This window comes from Hemicordylus capensis, chromosome 2 (genome assembly GCF_027244095.1).
Source record: "Hemicordylus capensis ecotype Gifberg chromosome 2, rHemCap1.1.pri, whole genome shotgun sequence".
NCBI classification, from domain to species: Eukaryota; Metazoa; Chordata; class Lepidosauria; order Squamata; family Cordylidae; genus Hemicordylus; species Hemicordylus capensis.
Genome location: NC_069658.1, coordinates 398,859,714 through 398,885,024, shown reverse-complemented (window position 1 = coordinate 398,885,024; position 25,311 = coordinate 398,859,714). Strand labels below are relative to the sequence as shown.

The 25,311-nt window shown below is 42.2% G+C and overlaps 1 protein-coding gene across 4 annotated transcripts in view; it reads left to right on the top strand.

Annotated features, from left to right (window-relative positions):
• ASPSCR1 (ASPSCR1 tether for SLC2A4, UBX domain containing) overlaps positions 1–25,311 on the top strand; it is a 101,835-nt gene that overhangs the window by 5,237 nt on the left and 71,287 nt on the right. For all 4 annotated transcript variants that reach the window (XM_053294478.1, XM_053294474.1, XM_053294475.1 and 1 more), the window contains 2 exons: positions 2,782–2,896; positions 13,696–13,796. In XM_053294478.1, the coding sequence (XP_053150453.1) occupies positions 2,855–2,896; positions 13,696–13,796 (143 nt within the window). In that variant the 5' untranslated portion in view covers positions 2,782–2,854. The remainder of the gene's footprint in view (positions 1–2,781; positions 2,897–13,695; positions 13,797–25,311) is intronic.

The following is a 25,311-nucleotide window of genomic DNA, read 5'->3' as shown; positions in this document are numbered from 1 at the left end:
CCATAAGCAGAGATCAGTCTTTCATTTCACTGACATAATACCAAGCTAAACATGTGCTCTCAGATTCACATTGAACTGTGAATATACCTCTTGAAGCTTCCTATCCTGAGTCAGATTACTGGTCTGTCTAGTCTAGTTTTGGCTACTTGGGCTGATAGCAGCTTCAGAGGCCTCAGTCAGAGGTCTTGCCTAGCCTAGCTGAGAAATATACACAGAAAACATCAATTCTAATGCTTTACTTCCCCAAATAACAGCTAGGCATTCTACTTTTAGTGCAGAATCCCTTTAAAAAAATATTCTTTTTGATCAAGACAAAATATAAATTGAAATACATCTTAGAATTCATAACACTACAAGACCATATAGCTCCCGATGTGTAAAATATGCATACAATATGAAATTAAAAAAGAATGTACCAACCAAGCTTCCATACAGAAAAAGGAAACAAGAGAGGTGACATAGTGGGTAGGACTATTTGGCCTACTTGGTTTTCATTTTCTCTTGACTAGCTGAAGTGACCATCTTTAAAGTAACCATATAAATATTTCTTATGCTTAAGTTTTGTTAAAATTTTCTTGACTGTACTTATTATTCCAAAACCACCTACACTTATTACACTCACTTTCAAATGTAATCATAGATTTAACTTTCCCATTTGTTCTTAATTGTAATGAGTGCACTTATTTTCTCCATAAGCGTAACCCACCATATCTTCCTTTGCCACTCCTCAAGGCTTGTCAATCTAATTGATTTCCAATATTTGACTATCAGTGGCTTTTTTACCCACCATCCTTCTATTTCCTTTTTAAAAAAACTAAGCTTCTCAAATCCTTTAAAGGAAACATTGGGGTTTACAGTCGAAACAATCTCCTGTGATTTCAGATATACTTTGTATTACACTTAGCCAATATTTTTGACTGCCTTGAAGTCCCTACCATATATGAGGAAATCCTGCCCAATGTGATTGGCATCTCCAACAAACGAAGAAGAAGAAGAAGATTTATATACCGCTTTACAACAAGAATTCCCAAAGTGGTTGACCTAGAAATATATACGTACATAAATGGCTCCCTGTCCCCAAAAGGCTCACAATCTGAAAAAGAAACATGAGATAGACACCAGCAACAGCCACTGGAGGGATGCTATGCTGGGGATGGATAGGGCCATTTGCTCTCTCCCTGCTAAATAAAGAGAATCACCACTTTAAAAAGGTGCCTTTTTGCTCACTTAGGAGGGATGACATCTGTTGCTGTCTGGTAAAGGTAAAGTGTGCCATCAAGTTGGTGTCAATGCTGTCTGGTACATAACATTTATTCTAATTGGTATATAATACCACCGAAGCAACATTTTGAAGTAGTTTACTTTAATAGCAATTTTTTAAAAAAATCTTGGTACCAAATTGGCACATATGTTTCCATTGGTCTATTGGAAGTGTTTCATTAAGTTCTGCTTCCCATTTTCATCTGTATACATCAGATTCTTTAGTATCCTCTTTTAATAATTCATACATTTTTTTAATAAAACCCCTCTGCATATGTTCCCAGATATTAATAATGGTTCTAATTTGGATTTACTGTGACCTAAATCAGTTCTCTGTGCCACTCTTAAAAAAGGGTTTCATACTTGCAGGTACTGAAACCAAGTTTATTTTATTTATTTATTTATTTATTTATTTATTTGATTTATATACCGCCCTTCCGAAATGGCTCAGGGCGGTTTACAATTAAAACAGGAAACATTAAAAACAATTAAAACAGAGATACAAATATAAATACCAATTTAAAACAACTTAAAAAACAATTAAACTATCAAAACAATTAAAACCCTGAAAACCAGGTATTAAAACAATTAAAACTAATTAAAAACCCTGAAAGGCCAGGCCAAACAGATAGGTTTTAAGGGCTCTCTTGAAGGACAGTAAAGAATCAAGATTACGAATTTCCGCCGGGAGTGCAGTCCAGGAGCAGCTACAGAGAAGGCCTGCCTCTGAGTCGTCACCAAACGAACCGGTGACAACTGGAGACGGACCTCCCCAGATGACCTTAACGTGCGGTGGGGATCATGTAAAAGAAGGCGCTCTCTAAGATATCTTGGACCCAAGCCGTTCAGGGCTTTAAAGTTACCTTTAGCTGGGGGGCTACTTTGCTCAACTGAAGTAAGCCCAAGTATCCTCCTCTACTCCACAGAGTTTTTCATATGTAACATATTCTGCTTGTTTCCAGTTAGAAAAGTCAGATACTTGTTTGGCCACAGCAAAATCCTTGTGATCTAAAAAATGATGCAATAATGGATTGTCCTGGAATGAGACTTGCTTTGTATCTCAGTTTGCTATAAATTGAGATGTACATTTTTGTGTTAACCTTTTCAGTGGAATCCTCCTGGGCAGATTTAGAAAATAATATATAAATGTTGGAAGAATATTCATTTTAATAGCTGCCATTCTCCCCATCCAAGATAGATTTTATTTATTCCACTTTCCCATTTTCACTTGCAACATGTTAATTTAAGGATCTATATTTTTCTTAATTAGGTATTTAGTGTTCTTAGAAAATTTAGTTCCTAAGTATCTAACCTCCTTCTCTTTCCATCTTGCATACTTCAATTCATCAATATCCTGTTTTGTAGAGTTTGGGATATTAATTCCCATTATTTCAGATTTGTTTCTGTTAATCTGGTATCATGCTAGTAACTATTCTTTTCATGCTGGAAACAATATGTTAATAAAATTATCTGGTACAGTCTGAGTTCAAAAGGTCATTATTGGACTTGTTCATATTGCAGGTTTCAGAGGACTGTGCTGGATCTTTCTCTGCAATGGAGATTTGCCAACTTACCCAACAATGCCAAACTGGAAATGGTGCCAATCTCTCGTAATAGAGCAGGAATTGAAACCACGGTATGTCCTTTCCACTTGATATGATTTATAGTTCATATCCCAGCCAAGATTTGTATGGGTCATAGAGACCTCTAGAGAAACTGGATCAAGGCATTTATTTATTTATTTATTTAAAATATTTATACCCCATCCCTCCAGCACACTACTGCTCGGAGTGGTTCACAACTTGAAAAGGGTGTGCAATGGAGCTTTCTACCTTCCTTCCTGAAGGCTATGAGCAGCCCTTTCTCTTGTCTCTCCACCTCTGCTCCCCTTACATTTCCCCTTCAAGTCATAATTTTACAATATTAAATGGAATGGAGGAAAAGAAAGATGGAGTCATCTAAGGACGCTTCATGAACAGGCATATGTTACTCTCCAGTTGTGTCTTAAATATTTGGGAACTCTCATCTTTGGTACATTGCTTTCTCAGGGAGGGCTGGATTGAGCATGCCTTGCTGCCATTTGTTCATAACGGGAGACTGATGTCCAGGCCATCAATACTAGGTTCTTGGCAATCAACAGTACGTGAAGTACTTGAAATCCACTTATGGCACTTGGGTATTGCCAGAATGTAGCCTAAATTAGCTGTTGAATGAGAGATTTTCTGGCATGTGAGTTGCATAACTTATTTCATGGCTGATTTTGTGCCGGAGGAATGTTGCTGGATAGCTGCTCTATAACATATGCTTTAACATGGCCTTGGAAGCCTTTTGTCTCCAGCCAGGTATAGGTCTAGTCTTCTGTTGCTGTTTAGGTAGGGGAGGAGAAAAACATTTCCTTGATATTCTGCTGTGAAGGTATCTAAATCTGCTTATTTATTCCTCTTTAGCGAACTACATTAGTTATTTCTTGAAGGTTTTGGTGCGTTTAATACTTCTTCCCCAGCCTCCATAATTTGTGGCATAGGTGTATCACTAAGGAAGACTGAGATATTTTTGCTTGATGGTCAGTGAAACTAATGCAATTTATCATATAACCATGATTGTTTATCACTTTATTTCCCCATATCTGAATCTTTTTTGTTTTTGTTCTGATTTTGCTTCCCAAGGTGATGGGTAATTCTGTCTTGCTCTGCTTTTTGCAAGGCAAAAGATTATTCTGTATCTAGGCAGTGGGCAGCACATTACCATTGAAATCAATGCGACAAGTTAATCATGACTGAACTCCTATTAATTTCAGTGCAGCTTAGTCTGGATGCTGCTGAGTATCTTTTAAATCCATTTTTGTGTTGGGGGGGGAAGAGCTATTTTTGCTTCAAATGTATTTTCTTGTTTCAGTTACATTTCTTGTAAAATTCTCAGTGGTTCTAATTAAGATAAAAATTGCTTACAACAATGTCATCCTTGATTACGCACTTGAAATAAATCAGAGATCCTCCCATTACATTCATCCAGCTAATATGTTTTGCAGTTGCTAGATTTCTACAATGACAAAAAAAGGAACTTAAATAAGGATGCATATGTACTGGTGAAGGTGAATTGATACAGTCAGGCACAGAGGACTTTCATAAAATAAGTTTCGAATAATATGTTGGATTGTGTTTCTAGGATGCTGTCAAGAGCAGGCTGGATGGGGCAGTGCTTTATTTCTATACCAATACATCATTATTTTCAGAATTGTATGAGGGCCCTGCAGGTTTCCTTCCTCCTTAATTCTAAGTGTATGAGGAGAGGCTACATTTTTCTCAGTTACAATGGAAAGACACACTACATTCTCAGAGGTACGTAGAGGGGCTTGGCTGACATGGGAAGGAGGGGTTCTACATTAAAGGAGATGGGGTAGATCTACATGACCAGCAGTACCAGTGGAAGTTGTCATCCTTTTATGTTAAGCAAGTTGGAGGCAAGGGCAGTATGATTAAAATGAACTGCTATGCCTAATCCTCAGTCTAATTCCAAAGTGGCATTTTTTGTATCTATAGCATGATAAGAAATGCACTAGAATGAGTATGGACAGACTAAGGTTACCAAGATGAAGAAGAAAGTTTGGATTTCTTTTCTGAGGAAGTACTGCATTTTTAATAGCTCAGGTTTTTTTAAGGTGCAAACTGGATCTCCTAAATGAGATACCTGAAATGGAGCTGTAGAGGGTTTGTTAATATGCAGTTAGATGTCTTGTTGACTGTTAGATGCATTTATCAGAGAAGCTGATTTCACCTACTAACAAAAAGAAAAGTTGTGGGGGAGGGGCTGGGAGGCAATCCATTATAGTTTAATTCCTACATTTGTGATTAACGTATTGCATGCTAATCCTGGACAAGAGTGATGGTTATGGGAAAATTGGTTGGGAAAGGGGATATGTTGTTTGTCTTAGACAGGGAGTCCAGAGGGTGAATTCCAACAGCTTTAATTATTGTAAGAAGTATTAAGTAAGCTTTACTATGAAATGACTGTATTTGACTTAAACTACTTTGATAATTTTTTTAATTTCTCTCTCTCTCTCTCTCTCTCTCTCTTTCTCTCTCTCTCTCTCTCTCTCACACACACACACACACACACACACACACACACACACACACACACACACAGAGCACCCTGCTGGATCAGACCAAAGGCCTATCTAGTCCAGCATCTTGCTTTACACAGTGGCCCACCAGATGCCATTGGGAAGCACACAGGCAGGAGGTGAGGGCATGCCCCCTCTCCTACTGCTGCTCCCCTGCAGCTGGTATTTAGAGGCATCTGGCCTCTGAGGCTGGAGGTGGCCTGTAGCCACCAGACTAGTAACCATTGATAGATTAATTGAGGATGGGTCTAAGTCCCTTTTAAAGCTACCACATCCCATGGCAGAGAATTCCATAGATTAATTATGTGCAGTGTGAAAAAGTACTTCCTTTTTTTGGTCCTAAATTTCCTGGCCTTCAGTTTCATGGGATGACCCCTGGTTGTAGTGTTGTGAGAGAAGGAGAAAAATTTCTCTTTGAGAGGAAGGCTCTGCTTAGTTCTTCAGACAAGTATCAAAGTGTTTTATGATGCAGCATTGGAAATCTATACCCTGTACATAGAGATAGGTGTTCTGTAGTTGTCAGTGCTAGCTACTGGAGAGCGTGTTGCATTTAAAACTGGATTGCCTAATGAAAAATTATCTGATTCATGGTATAATGAAAAACAAACCAAAATTAACTAGGACAAATCTCCTAGAAGATCAACTGGAAAAAAAATTGAAAGAATGGGATTAATTCAACAAGCTTAGGCACCAGTTATCTGTCAGAGAAAGTGGCTGATGTCCACACTAATGTGCATAAGAACAGCCCTGCTAGATCAGGCCCAAGGCCTATCTAGTCCACCATCCTGTTCCTTACCATGGACCATCAGATGCCTCTGGACAGTCCACAAGCAGGCATACCCCCCCCACCCCGCTGTTGCTTTCCTACAACTAATATTAATTATATTAATATTAATATTTCCTACAACTAATATTAATCAGCCCACTGTTAAATGATATGAGGGAACAACCTGAGGATCTTGTTGTCGCATATTTATTAGCAGATAAAGATGCAACTATTTCATACGTTGTGGCTAAATTCTGTTATGTGGTCACCAGATTAAGAACTTCAAAAGAATAGAATACAGCTTTGGGTTCCTTACTGTTAATTTTAAATTATGCCTATACACTTACGCCTTACCAATGCCATTATTTTATTTTTACGTGTAATTATTATTAATCAAAAGCTGCTAGCCATTTATGTGTAACTGACTTTCTATTAATGTTTTTCCTTTTAACTATGTAAAGATTTTTATTTCTTTTTTGGTCCAAGACTGTAAATAAAGGATGATGATGATATTTAGAGGTATCCTGTGTCTGAACCTGGAGGTAGCCTATGGCCATCAAAACTAGTAGCCACGATAGACTTTTCCTCCATGAAACTTTTCAGGGAGTAGTTTCTTCCACAGTAATACTCGGAGACTAGTCTAAAGGACGACTTAATTTCAATAGGACTACTCTGGAATAATTTAGTATTCTTAAATTATAGGAATGTCAATCAGTGTTCCCTCTGATCTTTTTCATCTTGTGCGCAAAATGGGTTTTGTTCTGAGTGGAAGTATCAAGGCAGTGTGTGTGCATGTGCATTCAGAATGGAGCCTTTCTGATTCAACCTGAGTGACAACTAAAATTGAGTGGACATCAAAAAACTTGTGAGCGAATGTACGTGCGCATGCCTTAGAAGGAACACTGCTGTCAATATGTTTGTAATTCAAGAGAAAATAAACCTCAAATGAAAAATTTAAAAAAGACTTCATGCTTCTGACATATATGCCTGAAATTATCAATATAGGTTGCTTATATGAGGTTTTAGATTAATATATAGTTGTTTGGTAATTTTGTCAGAAGTATGCTCATCTTGCCATAAAAGTGTACTTAACCTCCAAGAATAAGCATCAGCACCAGGCCTTGCATACACCTATACGGTTTTTCATGCAGCATGATTCTTATGCTGAATTTGTACCAGGGTGGTCATCCTAATTGCTCTGTAATATTTGTTAGCCACTTCTGATTTTTTTTAAAAAAAGTGAAGCTCTTTGAGAAACAACATTTTAAACTGTTCCCCCACCCCAGTTCCAATACCTAGTTCTGATTTTTAGTTTTAAAAGTTGTTTTTGGAATTTCTTAAATTTTCTGCTTGTATTGGCTGAACAACTCTAGAATTCATAACCATTATGGCAACCAAACCCATATTTGGATAACTTCAAATTTGATTTTTTTGCAGCTATTTGTTTGGAGGGGAGGGAGCGGGGGTGGTTTGAGATAGTGTGGAAATCCAAGCAGAATCATTCATTCCTCAATCCAGTTGAAATTTAGGAATGGATTTAAAACTGCTTCTACAAGAATCCTAATAAATATTTCACTCTCGGTTTTTAACTCAGTAATTGTTTTAGCTCCCAGAAATATAGTGTAACAACAAGGCTGCACAAGAATTTCCTTTTGCCTGAGTGCTCAAGAGATCCTTGCCCTGGCTCCCAAGCCCTTCTGCTTCTGTCAGGGGCTGCTGCGTGGCTGCAGTTGTCGGGGAGCCGCTCCACAGCATGCTACTGCGGAGGCGCTGCTCACCAAGCCCTGGACCCCAAGCCACGACTGCCACCTCCCATGGGTGGCAGCAGAGAGGCAGTGTGCTGCTGCGGCAGTGAGCCCTGTTCGCTGCTTCCCAGCTCCCAAGCCCCTCTGCCTTTCTGTTGGGACTGGGAGCTTTCTGAAAATGAGGGTGAGCCCCAGGGCAGGCGAGCCGTGTGCTGCCTTGCCACTGCTCCCACCACCTGGGCTCCCAAACCCCTAGCTTCCATTGGAGCCAGGAGCCTCCTGGGAATGAGGGTGCATGTGTGCCCTGATTGAGATTCAGGGTGCATGCATGCCATCAGTCCCAGGAAGCTCTCGGCCCTGACAGAAGGGCAGAGGGACTCGGGGGCATGGGGGAGGCGAGTGGTACCTCCCGCAGCGAGAGAGAGTGCTGGCACTCTTCTTCGCCTACCAACTTCACCTCCATGTGCTTGCTCAGCTTCTTCTGAGTGGCCAGTGGAAGCAAGGTGAGCTGGCAGGCAGGTGAGGAAGCTGACACTCTCCCTTGCCGCAGCCCATCTGGCTGTCTACGTGCTCTCTTTGCCGATTCAGCAGGCAGCAGCCACCCTAGGCATGTGCCAGAGAGAGAGAGAGAGCATCAGCTCGCCTTGCATCCACTGGCCACTCAGAAGTAGCGGAGTAAACACATGGAGATAAGGTGGGTGGAGCCAGTGCTCTCCCTCACCGCAGCCTGTCTGGCCACCCACATACTATATTTGCTGGTTCAGCCGGCAGCAGGAGAGGGAAATGGTCCCGCGTACCAAGAAAAAAGGCCTCACGGGCTGGATCTAGCCTGTGGGCCACATGTTGTATTGGGCTGGTATAGCCCTAAGGGGCTCACAGTTGAAAAAGAAAGAAAGACACCAGCAACAGCCACTGGAGGGATCAAGCTCCAACCTCTCCCAGGAATCTTATGTTGGTATTTTCAGCTTTTAAGTATTGGGGTAGATATTGTACTTGTGCACAGTTATTCTGGGTAGGATAATGCCTAGGACTTACTATTTTAGACGGTTGGTTGGGATAATGAAGATTGTGGTCAGAGGAAGGGCACTGTTACAAAGAACTAACAGCAATTCAGCCATTAATCAGTCTTGTACTTGCATGTTTGTAAACTTAGAAACTAATTGGCATGTGTGTCTGCGGGATAAAAGATCAATTTTTATATGTAGCTTGGGATTTCTGTGAAGTTTTTTTTAATTGCCTGAATATGACTTTCGTGACATGCTTGGCTTTGAACTGTTGCCTAAAAATCTGATGTAATTGGCAGAGTGGATTTCTGGGCAAGAGTCTTATAGCCTGGTGATGTCAGCTGTCAACACTGTTGTGCAGCCAAGGATAATCTGAAGGTTGGACTTGGGCAGTGAAGAAATTGGGAAAGCCATGTCAATGATGGGATGAAACTACTTTAGCTGTTGTGGCTGGTGGCTGGCAAGATACATTACTTCCTGTGGACATGCTGCTAGCAGCTCACATCCCTTGTCCATTCTGCCAGAGTGATAGCAAACATGCCCTGCCCGTGAAAGCACTGGTGCATGTTAGGTCTTGTGGTGTTGAGTGTATACTCTGGTTTGTGGGGGGAAATCTCATTCAAATGTTGGAAAGATGTTGTTGTGTCTGTCTCTTTCTCCAGACCCTTGGATGTTTCAGTGATGAGGGTTCTGTGTGGCATGAGCTAGATGGGGATAACAGCAGCGGTTCAGTACTCTTGCAGCATTGCCAACTCTGGAGGTTTCATTGGTGTTTTCTCAAAGAATCTTTGCTTTCGCTCTTTAAAAAGAGAGTTTTTAGCATTCCCAGTTATGATGAAAAGCTGGAAAGTGCAGCCCTCTAGAGACTCAGAATCAAAAGCCAGGAGTTTATTCAATGTTTTATCCTAACTGGGCAAAGAGGCACTTTTTAAACATGGTGATTCTCTTTATTTAGCAGGGGGAGAGTAACTGGCCCTATCCACCCCAGCACAGTACTTCCAGTGACTGTTGCTGGTGTCTATCTTATGGGTTCTTTTTAGACTCTGAGCCCTTTGGGGACAGAGATCCATCTTTATTTATTATTTCTCTATGTAAATCGCTTTGGAAACTTTTGTTGAAAAGCAGTATATAAATAGTTGTTGTTGTTGTTATATTGATATTTTATTTAGCTGCTGTAAGGAACTCTAACCTCCTTAAGTGGTGCAGCGGGGAAATGCTTGACTAACAAGCAGAATGTTGCCTGTTTGAATCCCTGCTGGTACCGTGTTTCCCTGAAAATAAGGCAGTGTCTTATATTAATTTTAGCCCCAAAAAATGCACTAGGGCAATTAGCGGTACATCAGAAATTACTGCTAGGTCTTACTTTCGGGGTAGGTCTTACTTTCGGGAAAACAGGGTACTATATGGGGGGCAGCAGTGATATAGGAAGATGCTGAAAGGCATCATCTCATATTGTGTGGGAGGAGGCAATGGTAAACCCCTCCTGTATTCTACCAAAGAAAACCACAGGGCTCTGTGGGCGCCAGGAGTTGAAATCGACTTGATGGCACACTTTACCTTTACGGAACCCTAATTTTATTGATTTATTATTTATATATATGTAAACCACTTTGGGAACTTTTGTTGAAAAGTGGTATATAAATATTCATTGTATTCATATTGTGGGCCAATTCAAATGATACTTCTCCAGTTCACATGATTAAAAGGGATGTGCGAAGTATGCGCCCATCATGACACACTAACTAGTTTAAATACTAGTTTAAACTAGTATTTGGAGCACGTGTAGAGCTACCATTCAGATGACCAGTGGAAGATGTCACTATGGCACGTCTCCTCTTTAATTACATGGTCTGGGTATAGTCTGAACCAGCCCTCTAATTTCATCTTTTTAGGTTTTTTCAACTTTCTGTGTAGTAGGGAATATCATAACATATATAATCATTGTTTATCATTTGAATGTGTCATACTTCAGTTACTGTTTGAAGACCATGGTTGATCCCATACACTAAGGTTGATACTGGAGTAAAAGCCAGAAATCATAAGACCTTCCCTTCAGTAGTTCCAACTACAAGTCCTTCAGGACCAGAACTCAAGGAAATGCAGAACAGAGAATCTCAGACATTGCAAGCAGGCTGTATAGGACCAAGAACACTTTGGAGGCTAGTATCAGGAATGGGAACTCTTAGCAAGATTAGTGGGCCAACTTAGCCCAGTGGTTCCTTCACACTCCTACAGTTATAGGCTCTAATCTCAGGCTGCTGGTGGTTTGAGTCCTGTGGGCACTGTCTGACCTTTAATATTCCAGGTAGCCAGATGTATCCCAAACATTATTCTAAGATTAGAGGCTGGTTTGATCAAAGTAGAGGCCATAGTTTGGTTATCACTCTTTAACTACTGGCTAAAGCTATCATTTTTCCTGACTGGCTTAGTCCCTATAACATTACTTGATGACTTTCAGCCTGTTTGGAAGCAAGGCCAGGTGACAAAACTTTTATTTTACGGGTTTTCTCCCAACTTTTTGTTAAACTTAGGCCGTGATGGAGTCAAGACATCCCTCAGGCAGCAAATTTTTGATGTAGAGTGCCACATAGACCTAGGGGTGGTGCTAAATTTCTTTATTCCTTGGAGATTGGCGTAACACGTGTTAATTATTTTACACAGCTAGTGGTCCCCAGGTATAGGAGGGCTTTTACACTGGCCTGTTGTAATGTACTACCACTGGCAGTAATGGAAGGAAGGTTCCATTACTTTCAGAGTGTAAATGTTCTTGCAATGTGGATGCTGTTGAGACAACAGGGCATGTCTTGCTATATCACAGATTTTATAACAATATTCATAATGCCCTTATTACTCCTTTTTTTAGCTAAGTTGCCAGGGTGCTCTCATCCATTCTATGTCTCCCTTTTGCTATCTGAAAGAATTCTAATATTACATATAATGTTGCCAAATTTTATGTGGCACTGTGTAAAATTTGGCAAGACCTTAATGCCAATGACAACAATTCTTAGAATGATAGTCAGGTGTTTATTGTTTGACTTAATGTAATGAAGTATGTGTGTTATGTATTGTATTTTTTTCTGGTTACTGGTTGTCGGTATATATTAACTGTGAGGTGGTGTGTACAGCTTTAAATACAAAGTGCAAGTCACCGTGTTACAGCAGGTGGTGTAACTGGCCACAGGTGAAGCCTGTTAACAAGTGGTAAGGCCCTGAGTAATGGCCTGTGGTGATTGGTCACTACCAGTATAAGGGTAAAGCTCAAACCAGAGCAACTTGTCCACAGTGGTAAATGCTGCACCACTGTGGTCCACCCGGCTGATGTTGTATATGCTGTATCTATGTGCTTATCTATGTGTCTTATGTATGTAAATGTGTAACCGGACCTTACTGAGACAATACATCATGTGAGTGTTCTCAACTTCAATATATTCCTTTGTTGCACTTTTACCTGTGTGTGGAGCGTTCTTACTGAACCAAGTGGGACACAGGTGAATTACTCTGCTATAGGGCGCAGCACCCAACACTGGTGGTCACTAGTCATTGACGGTAATAAAGATTTGTTGACAAGACTGGAACTAAAGGTCAAAGCTGGACAAGAAGGTCTGAGACAAGGGCATGGAGTCTGAGGATAGGATATCAAGATAGGAAAGATAAAGGGCCTAAGGTCAGGCTTTAGAAGTGGGGTCAAGGTGAGACAAGACAGGACCTATTGTGAAAGGATTGCTAGGAAGACTTGATCTCAAAATTATTGCTTGCCCAAGAGTTCTGAATTTTATTATTCTGGGAGGATTCTCAGAATTAATTCCAGATAGAACGTCCAGAAAATTAGTGTTGAAGCACACACAAAAAACAGACCTGTCCCATGGCCCCCTCGCACCTGAGGTGAACCACTGTATGTGCAGAACATCTTGCATGCCAATTCCCTTTCCTCAGTGTTAACCCCCATCTCCCCTTATCTAGTGGTGGTGGCGGCGGCAGCTGCTGCTTGTCCTGTCTTACCTTTTCAAAAGGAGCAGCAGAAAATGTGTGGAACTTCCAGGAGTAGTGAGGTGGTGGGTGTAGTGCGCCCCCTGCCACCACCTCCAGGAAGTTGCCTCGGCACACCTCATTAGTCAATTTTAGTCCATTGGCCATCATTTCTCTTCGCATCGCATCCATTGACCACAATAAACTGAACATATTAGTGGGCTGGCCCTGCACAAGAAATAAGACATCTAAGGCCAGGTGAAGAAAAAGGATCCCAGAACCCAAATCTGATAGGATGTGTGTACCCTTGTTGATGAGCAGGTTGATCTATTGCGGCAGGTACCCCAATTGAGTAATCAAGCTCTTGTTTTTCTAAAGTCTGATTGCTGTGAAAGAAGTGATGCACAGAACAGCATGTTTTTCTTGCTGATTCTTCTGGGTGTGCTAGAACTTTCTTTTTTATTTTTTCACTGTAGGAGCAATACTGTTATGATTCCTCGCTTGGAGCCTGAAATGGTACAGTCCATGATGGACTCAAAGAACTGTGTGTTATAGCTTTGTCTCTAGAGAGACAGAATTAAAGCTGATCTATATTGTCAGTTGTTTGTTTATTTGGATTGCTGTTTGTAAGTGTTAAATGACAGATGTCTGCTGGTCTGAAGCATTAGTCAATGAGGGGCCCCAGGATAGCGGGCCAGGATTCTGTTTGCCAGATGTAAGCCTAGACTGGCTTGCCAGATGTGACCTTGAGCAACTCGCCAAGCATAGCTGTATCACTAGTTATTGGGGGTCATTTACTCTTGATCTAATTCACTGGGTTCTGTCTCCTAGGTGCGGATTGCATTGCAGTTGGATGATGGTTCTAGGCTCCAAGACACCTTTTGCTCCAGCCAGACCTTGTGGGAGATTCTTGGTCATTTTGCACAGACCAGGTGAGTGCAAAGAGAAAACAAGGAGGGAAAAATATTTAAGAAAGCCAGGGATACAAAATGTAGACAATCAGGATGCAAATAAATAGATGCTGTGCTGCTAATTCTATAAGATCTCACCCCTTGTTACTTTGAGATAAATAAGACTGAGTGTATTTCAGCCTGTTCTTCTCTTACTCTTTAACCCTATTTTCATTCAACATGTGTAGTAAGTTAATGGCCACTACTTTGAAGAGGTTATCCTGCAAATACAGTATGTCCATCTTGCAGTACATTTTTAGAAGGATGATCTGTTCAAGGTCAGTATGCCAGTTTCCAGCCAGTTTCTTTAAGGGTATCACTGCTTAAAACCAGTTCTGAAGTAGTTGGTAGCCCAAAATGAGTTCTGATTGCTCCGTTGTCATCTGCACATAGAGAGAAGAATGCTGGCATTGAATGAAGAACAAGGACTTTCTCCTCTTCACTGCCTCTGTTTATGCAACAGCTGTACTAAAAGGAAGATCCACTCTTTGGGCTAAACTACACCTTATATAGACATACATGCAACTGTAGCTCAGTCGCCTTTATTGTGCTTAGAACTTAATTCAGGAGGGCACAGTTAATAACAGACACGCAGCAGGAGGGAGAGGGGTGTTTAACACTTTCCTTCTCCACTGATTCCCTGCTTCAGATTAACCCCAAGCAGCTTTCCCTCTCACATGAGGTAGCATCCACAGTGGTGCTGGAGGAAGGGTTTTTTGCAGTTACAGTGCTGCACAGTTGTGCCACCACTAGTGGATGAGGAACAACCCCGATGCATGTTGTATGAAGTGTCCACCATTTGCACATATATAAGTGTGTGCAAGAGGTTATGTAACATTTGCAACATGTTGCACTAGTGCAATAATGAGTCTGAAAGAGAGGTGAAGTCCTTGTTCAGCGACCATGTGCTATGCTTTTACGTTAGCACAACAGCATTTATGCTAGTGCAAGGCTAGTTTGGATGCTACCCAAGGGGTCTGAAATACATTTTGCCCAAACCCATGTAAATTACATTTTGGGAGGGGAAACTGCTGGAGATGGAAAATGGTAGTCAAGAAAAGAATTGTCTTCCAGAGCAGCTTTTAATACACACAGAAAAGGTCTCATAAAGCTGCAGTGCGTGTGTTTGTGTGTAACTTGTAGTTTGGCCCATAGACTCCAGGGCCTTCCCTCACGATCAGTTTATTGCACAGCAAATATGCATTTGCTTCTCATGTGTCAACATGTCTGAGTACGTCTCCCTCGGTGCTGAAACGTCTGTCGCAGGAGAAATTGTAATGTCGCTCAAAACACAACATTTTAAACTGAAGAAAATGTGATTCTTCCAGCAGAGTGTATACTTTAGTTGCTATTGTGTGGAGCGGGGTTCCACACAGTATCATGAGTTATTGTGTGAGGTGACTGAAAAAAGCAGCTGTGCCATGTAATAGTTCCTCTAACAGGAATTCCCAGATGTTGACTACAGCTCCCATAATCTACTGCTGATGATGGGAGCTGATAAATGAGAGTTGTGGTCAACAACATCTGGGAATCTCTGTTACAGCGAACATGGGTGTCATTCTTTTGTGAGGGTTTTGAACTTATTTTATTTATTTATTTAACATATTTGTATACCACCCATTACCGAAGTCTCTAAGAGGTTTACTTTACTGAAGTACACTTCAGCGCAGGGAAACTCATCTTTAAAGAAAAGGTTGGCCTCAGTAAGGCTGGACACTGTCTGAAGCAATGTTGTGAATAGTTTATTTTACTTGTATTTCTTATGTTTTTGTGGCTCTGTGGTCCCCCTCTCCTAGGCTTGAGCACAGAGAGAGCCAGATTTATATATTTAAGAAAGGACATATTTTGTATAACCTTTTAATGTGCTGATGGAATAATTGACAGAGGATGTGCAGGAGGAGAGCCGGCTAAAATTTGGTTGGGCATACTTTGACTGATCGTGAAGTAAGGCTCCAAGCAAGCTGGCTGCTCTTAGTATTGACGGAATGGGCTCTCTCAAGCATTTGTTCAGATATTTCTTTAAAGGAGAAGGGCTTTCTTGTTAACTTGCCGTCTTGCTCTACCTCAGGAGCAGTCTGCATTTCACATGTAATTTCTATGGATTAGAAAGCTTCTGTGATGGTTTGCCTCCCTCTTGCTGCAGTCCACATTTAGTGCTGCTTTCTGTCTAAAGTAGATTCAAAGAACAATGGCTGCTCTTTACAAACAATTGTCAAACTAATCATTTGTACTCCCCAAGACAATTTTGTTACTTAACTCTGCTTCTTTTGTGGCTGAGAAGGCTGAGCTTCATAAATCACAGACAATTGCTACAAATTCAGCGGGAGAGTCTTTAACTGCCTGCTCCCACCCACCCTCTGCTAGCAGAGCTTCCCTAACACTTGGGAAGGGGCTGTCTGCCTAGTACAGTTTCTGTCATCCCCACTTCTTGAATTTTTGCTCTGTGCTGTCTCTGTGATCAAACAGGACTTTTTTTGGCTCCTGTTCTAGTTGAGGGCCTTTTTTTTCCATAGTCCACGTGTGGTGGTGTAGGATTGTGTAATTGGCAGCTATTTCTTTCAGGCTCAGAAACCATTCCAATAATCATCTAAAGAAGTCATTGAACTACTGTCATACTAGGGCTTCCAACACTGAACTGACAGAACTACCAGGAAAGGAGTGGGTGGGCCAGCCTGGACATTTGTATGAATAACAACATGCAGATGAGGGTTCTTTTTTTGCCAACCCGTAGATTTACAGTTTCTGTGTCTCCCCCCGCCCGACACATTTCAGACATTAACCTCACTAGTAATACTGTTTATGTCAGACTGCAACATTGAGTGACTGCTGCAGGGACCTCTTAATTTCAGACACTAGCAGAATAGGTACCTATTATCTCCTTGCCTATATATTGGCCTGTGTATCCTTGCCTGTATATTGGCTTAGTTATACACAGTGTTACGCTGCACTCATCATGCACTTCTAACTAGGAGATTGTCTGTTTGTGTCAGTTTAGCAGTTTTCTGTAATTCAGCTCTCATCATGCTTAAACAGACTGATAGTGCAAATATTGTTCAGTTCATTGCCATATACACATTTTCTATAATTCCTTTATGTGGGACTTCACTCTTATTTTGCTGGTTCTCATATCATTTCTAGCTTAAATGATCCTATAATTTGCAGTGGACATGTTGAGCAACTATCTAGTGCTTTAGTGTCTCTGCTAGGTGAGGCTGTTCCAAGCTCAGCCAGTCTTGCCGGTCTGTCCAGCAGGTCCTCTTATGTGAAGACCCTGGATCATTTTCAGTTTGTGACTGGTGAGGATGTGGACAAGCTGCCTGGAGCAATGCGGCCTACCACCTGTTCTCTTGACCCTTGCCCGATGTGGCTAATACTATCTGGCTGGGAGGTTGTTGTAGAAGGCCTGGTAGAGATCATAAATGCTTCTCTGAGGGAGGGCAGGATGCCTCCTTGTCTTTAGGAGGCAATTATTAGACCACTTCTGAAGAAGCCTACCTTGGATCCCTCAGAGCTGAGCAACTATAGCCTTGTCTCCAACCTTCCGTGGCTGGGCAAGGTAATTGAGAGGGTGGAGACCTCCCAACTCCAGGCAGTCTTGGACGAAACTGATTATCTAGACCCATTTCAGACTGGCTTTCGGGTGGGCTGTGGGGTGGAGACTGCCTTGGTCAGCCTGATGGATGATCTCCAATTGGGAATTAACAGAGGAAGTGTGACTCTGTTGGTCCTTTTGGACCTCTTGGCAGCTTTCGATACTATTGACCATAGTATTCTTCTGGAACGTCTGAGGGGTTGGGGGTGGGAGGCACTGCTTTGCAGTGGTTCCACTCTTACCTCTCAGGCAGATTCCAGATGGTGTCTCTCGGGGATAGTTGTTCTTCAAAAACTGAACTTCGGTATGGTGTCCCTCAGGGCTCCGTATAGTCTCCGATGTTGTTTAACATCTACATGAAACCGCTGGGAGAGATCATCAGGAGATTTGGTGCAGGGTGTTATCAGTATTCTGACGACACCCAGATCTATTTCTCCATGTCAACATCATTGGGAGAAGGCATAACCTCCCTAAATACCTGCCTGTCTGGAGGCAGTGATGGGCTGGATGAGAGGCAACAAACTGAGGCTGAATCCAGATAAGATGGAGGTACTTATTATGTGGGGTCAGAACTCGGGAGACGATTTTGATCTGCCTGTTCTGGATGGGGTCATACTTCCCCAGAAGGAACAGGTACGCAGTCTGTGGGTGCTTCTGGACACAAAACTCTCCCTGGTGTCCCAGGTTGAGGCAGTGGCCAGTGGTGCCTTTTATCAGCTTCGGCTGATATGCCGGCTGCGTCCATTTCTTGAGATAAATGACCTCAGAACAGTAGTACATCTGCTGGTCACCTCCGGAGTTGACTACTGCAGTGCGCTCTTTGTGGGGCTACCTTTGTATGTAGTCCGGAAACTTCAGTTAGTCCAGAATAAGGCAGCTAGGTTGGTCTCTGGGTCATCTCGGAGAGACCATATCACTCCTATCTTAAAAGATCTGCACTGGCTGCCAATAAGTATCCGGGCAAAGTACAAGGTTTTGGTTATAACCTATAAAGCCCTAAACAGCTTGGGCCCTTGTTATTTAAGAGAATGTTTTCTTTGCTATGAATCGCACTGCCCATTGAGATCATCTGGAGGATCTGTCTGCAGTTGCCATCAGCTCATCTGGTGGCTACTCGAGGACGGGCCTTCTCCTCTGCTGTCCCAAGGCTTTGGAACAGGCTTCCTGCTGAAATAAGAGCCTCCCCATCTTTTACAACTTTTAAAAGGGCAGTCCAGACGCCTTTGTTCACTCAGGCTTTTAATTAGATATTGTTTTAATTGTGTTTTAATAGTTTTAACTTTTAAAATTTTAATTGTTGAAATATGTTAATCTCTTTATTGGTTGTTTTTATTGTCCTGTAAACCGGCCAGAGAACTTTCGTTTTGGGTGGTATAGAAATAGGCATGAATGAATGAATTGCTGCTCTAGTGTTTTGGCAATCAGCCTCTGTTGGTAATGGGTCATTTTTCTGTGCCTTTGCATTGAGTGCAATCTGGTAGTTCAGTTGCCCCTGATGCAAAGACACAGCAAAATTATCTGAAGCATGCACTGATCAGCAACTCATGCAAAAGCACAGGACATGGTTGAGCTCCTCTGAGCATGGCCAGTTCTTATTTATGCACTCATCCCCACTGGGTCTGTGTCACTTTTTTACTTTACATTTACACTGAGCACCCATTTGCAAAATTGCGAGAACAGAGCAGAATACCTGCAGGAGTATTACAATACTCTTCCCATTGTATGTCCCCAGAATTGGACAATGAGAAGTATTCTGCCTCTGAACATGGCAGTTCCATGCAATAGTGTCACTCAGGGACATAAAAAGCTGCCATTGGTCCATCTAGCTCAATATTGCATACACAGACTGGCAGTGGCTTCTCCAGGGTTACAGGCAGGAGTCTCTCTCAGCCCTATCTTGGAGATAGTACCTATCTAGTACTTACCCCATGGTCAGACCATGCGGCTGTGGGATTTATTTGTAATCTCTCTGAGGTAATTCCACATGGTAAGCCCTTGTGGTGATTACACCCAAAAATGTTAAGTGATTAATATCTCAAAGGTGTCCTTTTATCAGAACTGAGGCGACAGATCCCTCGGCTATTAGAGGCAGAAGATGATCTTTTGGGAACCTGGGAGACACTTAAAAAGAGGGTGGGCTGCCGTACTAGGGCAGTGACCAGCCGGACATATAAGAGAGGGGTCAAAAATTATCAGAAAGCGATCACCCAACATCTGAGGATTGTTGATAAGATGAACAGGGGAGAAGCCTTCGACGTGGAATCATGCCGCTGCTACAAAGAGACAATCAGGACATTTCAAAATGAGCTGCGGCACAGGCGTTTAGAAAATAAGCGGTATCGCTTCAAAGGGTCTGTAGTTGAAAAAGGGGAGTGGGCAAAGGACAAGATGCATGCATCTAGTTTGACATTCCAAGGCCTGCGATCAGATGGAAGTAGCCCACTAATGGCTGACCCCCATGATAAAGATCATGGCCCAGTTTTATACAAACTTGTATGCATTGAAGGATATTTCTGTAAAGGACATTCAATCCTATCTAGATAGGTTCTGCAGTCTGAATGAATATGGTCTCGGCTATTCCCTCACTGAGGGGGAAAAAAGCTCTTTGACCCATCCTGTAACGATAGAGGTCAGAGCAGTTATCTCAGCGAGAAAGAACACATCAACCCCGGGGCCTGATGGTCTGACATGGCCTTTCTATAAGATTTACGCAGACCAGCTACTACCAGTTTTAGTAAAATTATTTAATTTTGTCCTAGACAATGGGCATTTAAATAGGTCCTTTGGGGACGGCCTCTTAATTTCCCCCCCAAGAAAGGTGACACCACTTTACCACAAAACTGGAGACCGATAACCCTCACAAATATCAATTACAGAATCTTTGCCAAAATCCTAAATAATAGATTGGCTAAAGTGGCTCCTAAATTGGTCCACAGCTTGCAGACAAGCGTTATCTCGGGAAGAAAGATGACAGATTCGTTGTGTCTGCTGAGAGAACCTTTTTACTCTATACAGAATGAAAGTTGGAAAGGTCACCTCCTCTTTTTGGATCAAGTTAAGGCCTTTGACAAAGTGAACCACAATTATCTGTGGACATTGTTGAAAGCTAAAGGTATACCACCCCTATTCGTGACTTGGATACAGCTGCTCTATACGAATGCAAAGGTGACACCACAGATTAATGGATGGCGGGTCAACCCGATCATTTTGCATTTGGGTGTCCGCCAAGGATGCCCACTGAGCCCATTACTTTATGTTTTTGCCCTGGATCCGATCCTGATCAGGATTCAGAGAGATCCCCATCTGCAAGGACTCTCGGTCTCTATCACTCCACCCTGCGAGATCTTCCCGGGAGGGAGAGTGAGGGGATAGTCGAACCACCTGTCCACTCAGAACCACACTCTGAGTTTAGGGTAAAATTTGTAGCTCATGCCGATGATGTTACATTACTGTTATCGAATGAAAATGAAATCTCTGTAATACTAGACCTCTTCTGGGAATATGGCAAGATCTCGGGCTCAGAATTAAATGCTGACAAAAGTGTATTTGTTAAAATGGACCCCGGACGCCAGCAACTCTCATGCCTACCCATCTCTGAATGTAAAAGCGAAGGGGCCCCAGAGTCCAAACTGAAGTGGGTAGATACAGTAAACATTTTGGGGATTGAATTAAGGAAAAAGTCTGGGGGGGAAATTGGACAGATTGGGAAGAAAAAGTAATGCTTAAAATCACCATGTGGAAAAATGGAGCCTTGCCATGTACCAGAAAGCGGTTTACATCCAGACTTACCTGATACCCCTGGTGCATAACCTGGCGGTAGTCTATCCTCCCCCGGTCGATCTCCTTCGGAGAGTTGAAAGCCAGATCTTCTGTCTAGTATGGCACACAGCGTCCTTCCCTTTGGCCCATGCGGTAGCATTTAAGGAGGTTGAGCGGGGAGGCCTAGCCCTACCTGCCCTGCAACCCTATTTTGTAACTGAATTCATGTCCTACAATTTTGGAAACTGGATTTTCGTGAATGTCCCTAATATGTCCAACCTCCTGCAAAAAACCTGGGTCTCACTTTTCGCTCTGCATTGGCGCAAGTCAGCATGGGGCATAGCATGGTGGGGGAAAGGATCTTTTAATGGTAATATCACACAAGTATTAAAAAGAGAACACCCAGACTACTTGAGAGATTTGTTTTTCACACTTAAAAAATGGAAGGTTGAACCGGATCTATTTAAAGGATCCTCCTCAGTTAAGCAGCTAAGGAAAACAATTTATGGAGAGATTCTAGAAGTGGGTTTCTTAAAACCTGATTTAGAACGTAAACTCTACAAACACTGCACTTCACAGTACTTGTTGCAACCCAATCACCCTATCACTCTCTTTAAAGAGAAAAAACTCCATTTCCATTTATGGGAAACAAGGTGGTGCTTATACCATCAAGTACTACCACTTAATGCGGCTAAGCCATGGCTCCCAGAGGACCAGCAAGTGTGCCCTAAAATCACCTGCAAACAGAAAGCTAGTGAGCTAGGTAAAACATTCAGGAAAACCCACTCACATTTCTTAAAAGAGTGTGTGGTAGCCAAAAGAGTGTGGCAGGGAGTAAGCAAGCTGTTAGAGTGGCCTGATTTGGAAAAACAGACTTGGGAAGAACTAACATCGAGTTTGAGCGATAGAACCTCTTTTCGAGGTCCCAGAAAGAAACCTTCAAGGAAACGGGACAGAACGGGTGCCCTCATACTAGGCAATTGGAATGTTCCCCTCCTCGTAATCAGGTTAGTAAACCTGTATGTCATTTATGCAATGCTCCTGCATAGGAATAGGGATGGAAGACGCGACCAAGAGGTTCACGCAGACGAGACAGTAAATCTCTTCTGGAAAAGTTTGTATGGTTATGTGCAAAAAGACAAGAGTATTTCTTCTAAACAGCAATGGGACAAATTGTGGAAATGGACGTCGGATGTAACCCCCCCCCCCGATTACCTGATGTGCCTTGAAATCCCCCCCCCCGAGTTACAGTACTACCTGCATATACTTCATAAACTTGTGGGTTTCCAGATCATTGTGTGTAAATCTTTGTAGATATATCATGTACAAACAACCACTTCGTATATAATTGTGCTTTGGCAACTTACTGTATGCTTTGGTAGTTTGTTGATTCAATAAAAAAATCTTGTCCTATTTTAAAAAAATAAATAAATCTTGTCCTATCTTGGAGATGCTGCCAGGGAGGGAACTTGGAATCTTCTGCTCTTCCCAGAGCGGCCCCATCCCCTGTGGGGAATATCTTACAGTGCTCACATGTGGTCTCTCATTCAAATGCAAACCAGGATATGCTTGCTACCATGAGTGACCTTAAGTGGCGCAGGGGGAAATGCTTGACCAACAAGCAGAAGGTTGTCAGTTCGAATCCCTGCTGGTACTATATCAGGCAGCAGCGCTATAGGAAGATGCTGAAAGGCATAATCTCAGACTGCTTGGGAGGAGACAATGGTAAAACCCTCCTTTATTCTACCAAAGAAAACCATAGGGCTCTGTGGGCACCAGGATTCGAAATAGACTTGACGGCACACTTTACTTACCACAAGACCAGTGATCTGCACCTTTCTCTGTCCATCCCTTCATACCGATGGCAGTGCAAGGGCTTAAGAAAGCCCTCCCTCTCAATGGAGAAAGTAGGAAGGATCGGCAAGTTGTAATTCTTCCTACTTTTGTTGCTTATGTTTCACTGCATTTATAATGTGTCATTGCATTTATAATATTTCATTGCACCATATCTTTAGAAGGATATTGTAGAACTGGAAAAGGTGCAGAAGAGGGCAACCAAAATGATCAGGGGCCTGGAGCACCTTCCTTATGAGGAGAGGGTACAGCATCTGGGGCTCTTTACCTTGGAAAAGAGGTGACTAAGGGGAGACATGATCGAAGTGTATAAAATTATGCATGGAGTGGAGAGGGTAGACAGAGATAAATTTTTCTACCTCTTTCACAACACTAGAACCAGGGGTCACCCCATGAAACTGAAGATCGGGAAATTTAGGACCGACAAGAGGAAGTACTTTTTCACACAGTGCATAATTAATCTATTGAATTCTTTTCCATGGGATGTGATGATGACTACCAGCTTGGATGGCTTTAAAAGGGGCTTAGACAGATTCATGGTGGACAGGTCTATCAATGGCTACTAGCCTGGTGGCTGTGGGCCATCTCCAACCCCAGAGGCACAGTGCCACTCAATACCTGTTGCAGGGGAGCAACAGCAGGAGAGAGGGCATGCACATACTTCTTGCCTGTGGGCTCCCCAGAGGCATCTGGTGGGCCACTGTGTGGAACAGGATGCTGGACTAGATGGGCCTTGGGCCTGATCCAGCAGGGCTGTTCATATGTTCTTACGCATTTCCTTGCCTGCCAGTGCAGAACAAGCACTTCCTGGTTGGCTTGAACACATGCTGCTACATTCCCTCCCCCACAGTGTGTGTGTGTGGAGCATGTTTCACAAGTCCATCCCCAAAACACCCTGAATTTTTCTTGTTTGGCTTAGCGCTAAGCAGTGTTCTCTCTAATTTTTTTCGTCTGTATGCAAAAAGAGTTTTGTTCTGGGCGGCAGTATCAAGGCAGTGTGTGCGCCCCTGCATTCAGAGTGGGGCCTTCCTGATTCAATCTGAGCGGGATCTAAAATTAACTGAGCGGACATAAAAAAAATGTGTGAGTGCATGCACATGTGCACGCCTTAGAGGAAACAGTGGCACTAAGTGGGGTCGCTGGTTTCTGCTGCCTTTGTTGCTCTGTGTCCCTTCTATCCCTCCACTTTCACTCAGAAATTCCACATTAATTGATTGATTGATTTAATTAATTTCATTTCTGTACCGCCCTATCCAAAGTCTTTGGGTGGTAAAAATTGCTTTGTTCTTGAATGTAATCAAAAGATATGTCACTACTGTAACCAGTGTAATTGGGTTCCACAGATCCATTGGGAATGCTTATGACTACGGAATCTCTTCTGTTTGTAGGCATACTGTTCATTTGTGATTGATCAGGTCTGAAAGAGGTTTTATTTTTATTGTTAAATGTATTTTTTTGTTAAATTTATATACCGCCTTTCATTAAAACAATCCCAAGGCGGTTTACACAAAAATTAAAAACAAGACTATAAAAAAAGACACAATTAAAATATTAAGCTAAAATATAAAACAAATCTGATTAAAAAGAATTAAAATACAAACATAAAAACTTTCTCGAGAAAGGGACACAGCTGGCACACTAGCCGAAGCCATGCAAAGGCACCCCTGGCCACCGCCTCCACCTGAGCTTCCAAAAACAGAGCCGGGTCCAGTAATACCCCCAAGCTGCGTACTTGCTCCTTCAAGGGAGCAAGCCCATCCAGAACCGGGAAAATTTTCTACTGACCAACATTACCTCCGTCTTGTCTGGATTCAGTCTCAGTTTATTAGCCCACATCCAACCCATCACAGTCTCCAGCCCCTGATTCACGACATCCACTGTGGATGGATCCAGGACAAAGATCAGGTTCCTCTTAAATGCTTGAAATCAAAGATATAATTCAGCTTTCTTCAATTCCTCCAACTTTTGATACAAAATTTTATCTGAGGTGCAAGCCATTGATGTCAAAGTAGAAAACTTTATAGGGTTGAAAGTACATCTAGAATCCAGGGCAGATTATCTGAGGACCACAGTTGGATGCTGTTGGAATGTAGATTTACTGCTTGGTATGGATGACATATTCTTTTAACAGTTCATTTATGGGATGCCATGTCTAATGTCAGAGTGCTTCAGGCAGAAATGGATCAGGTGTATGCTTAGCAAGTAATTGGGGAAGCAGCACTTGTTGAACTTCTGCCTGGACATTTATTATAGTGGATGAACTCCCATGCTTTGGGGAACCACTGTGCCTTA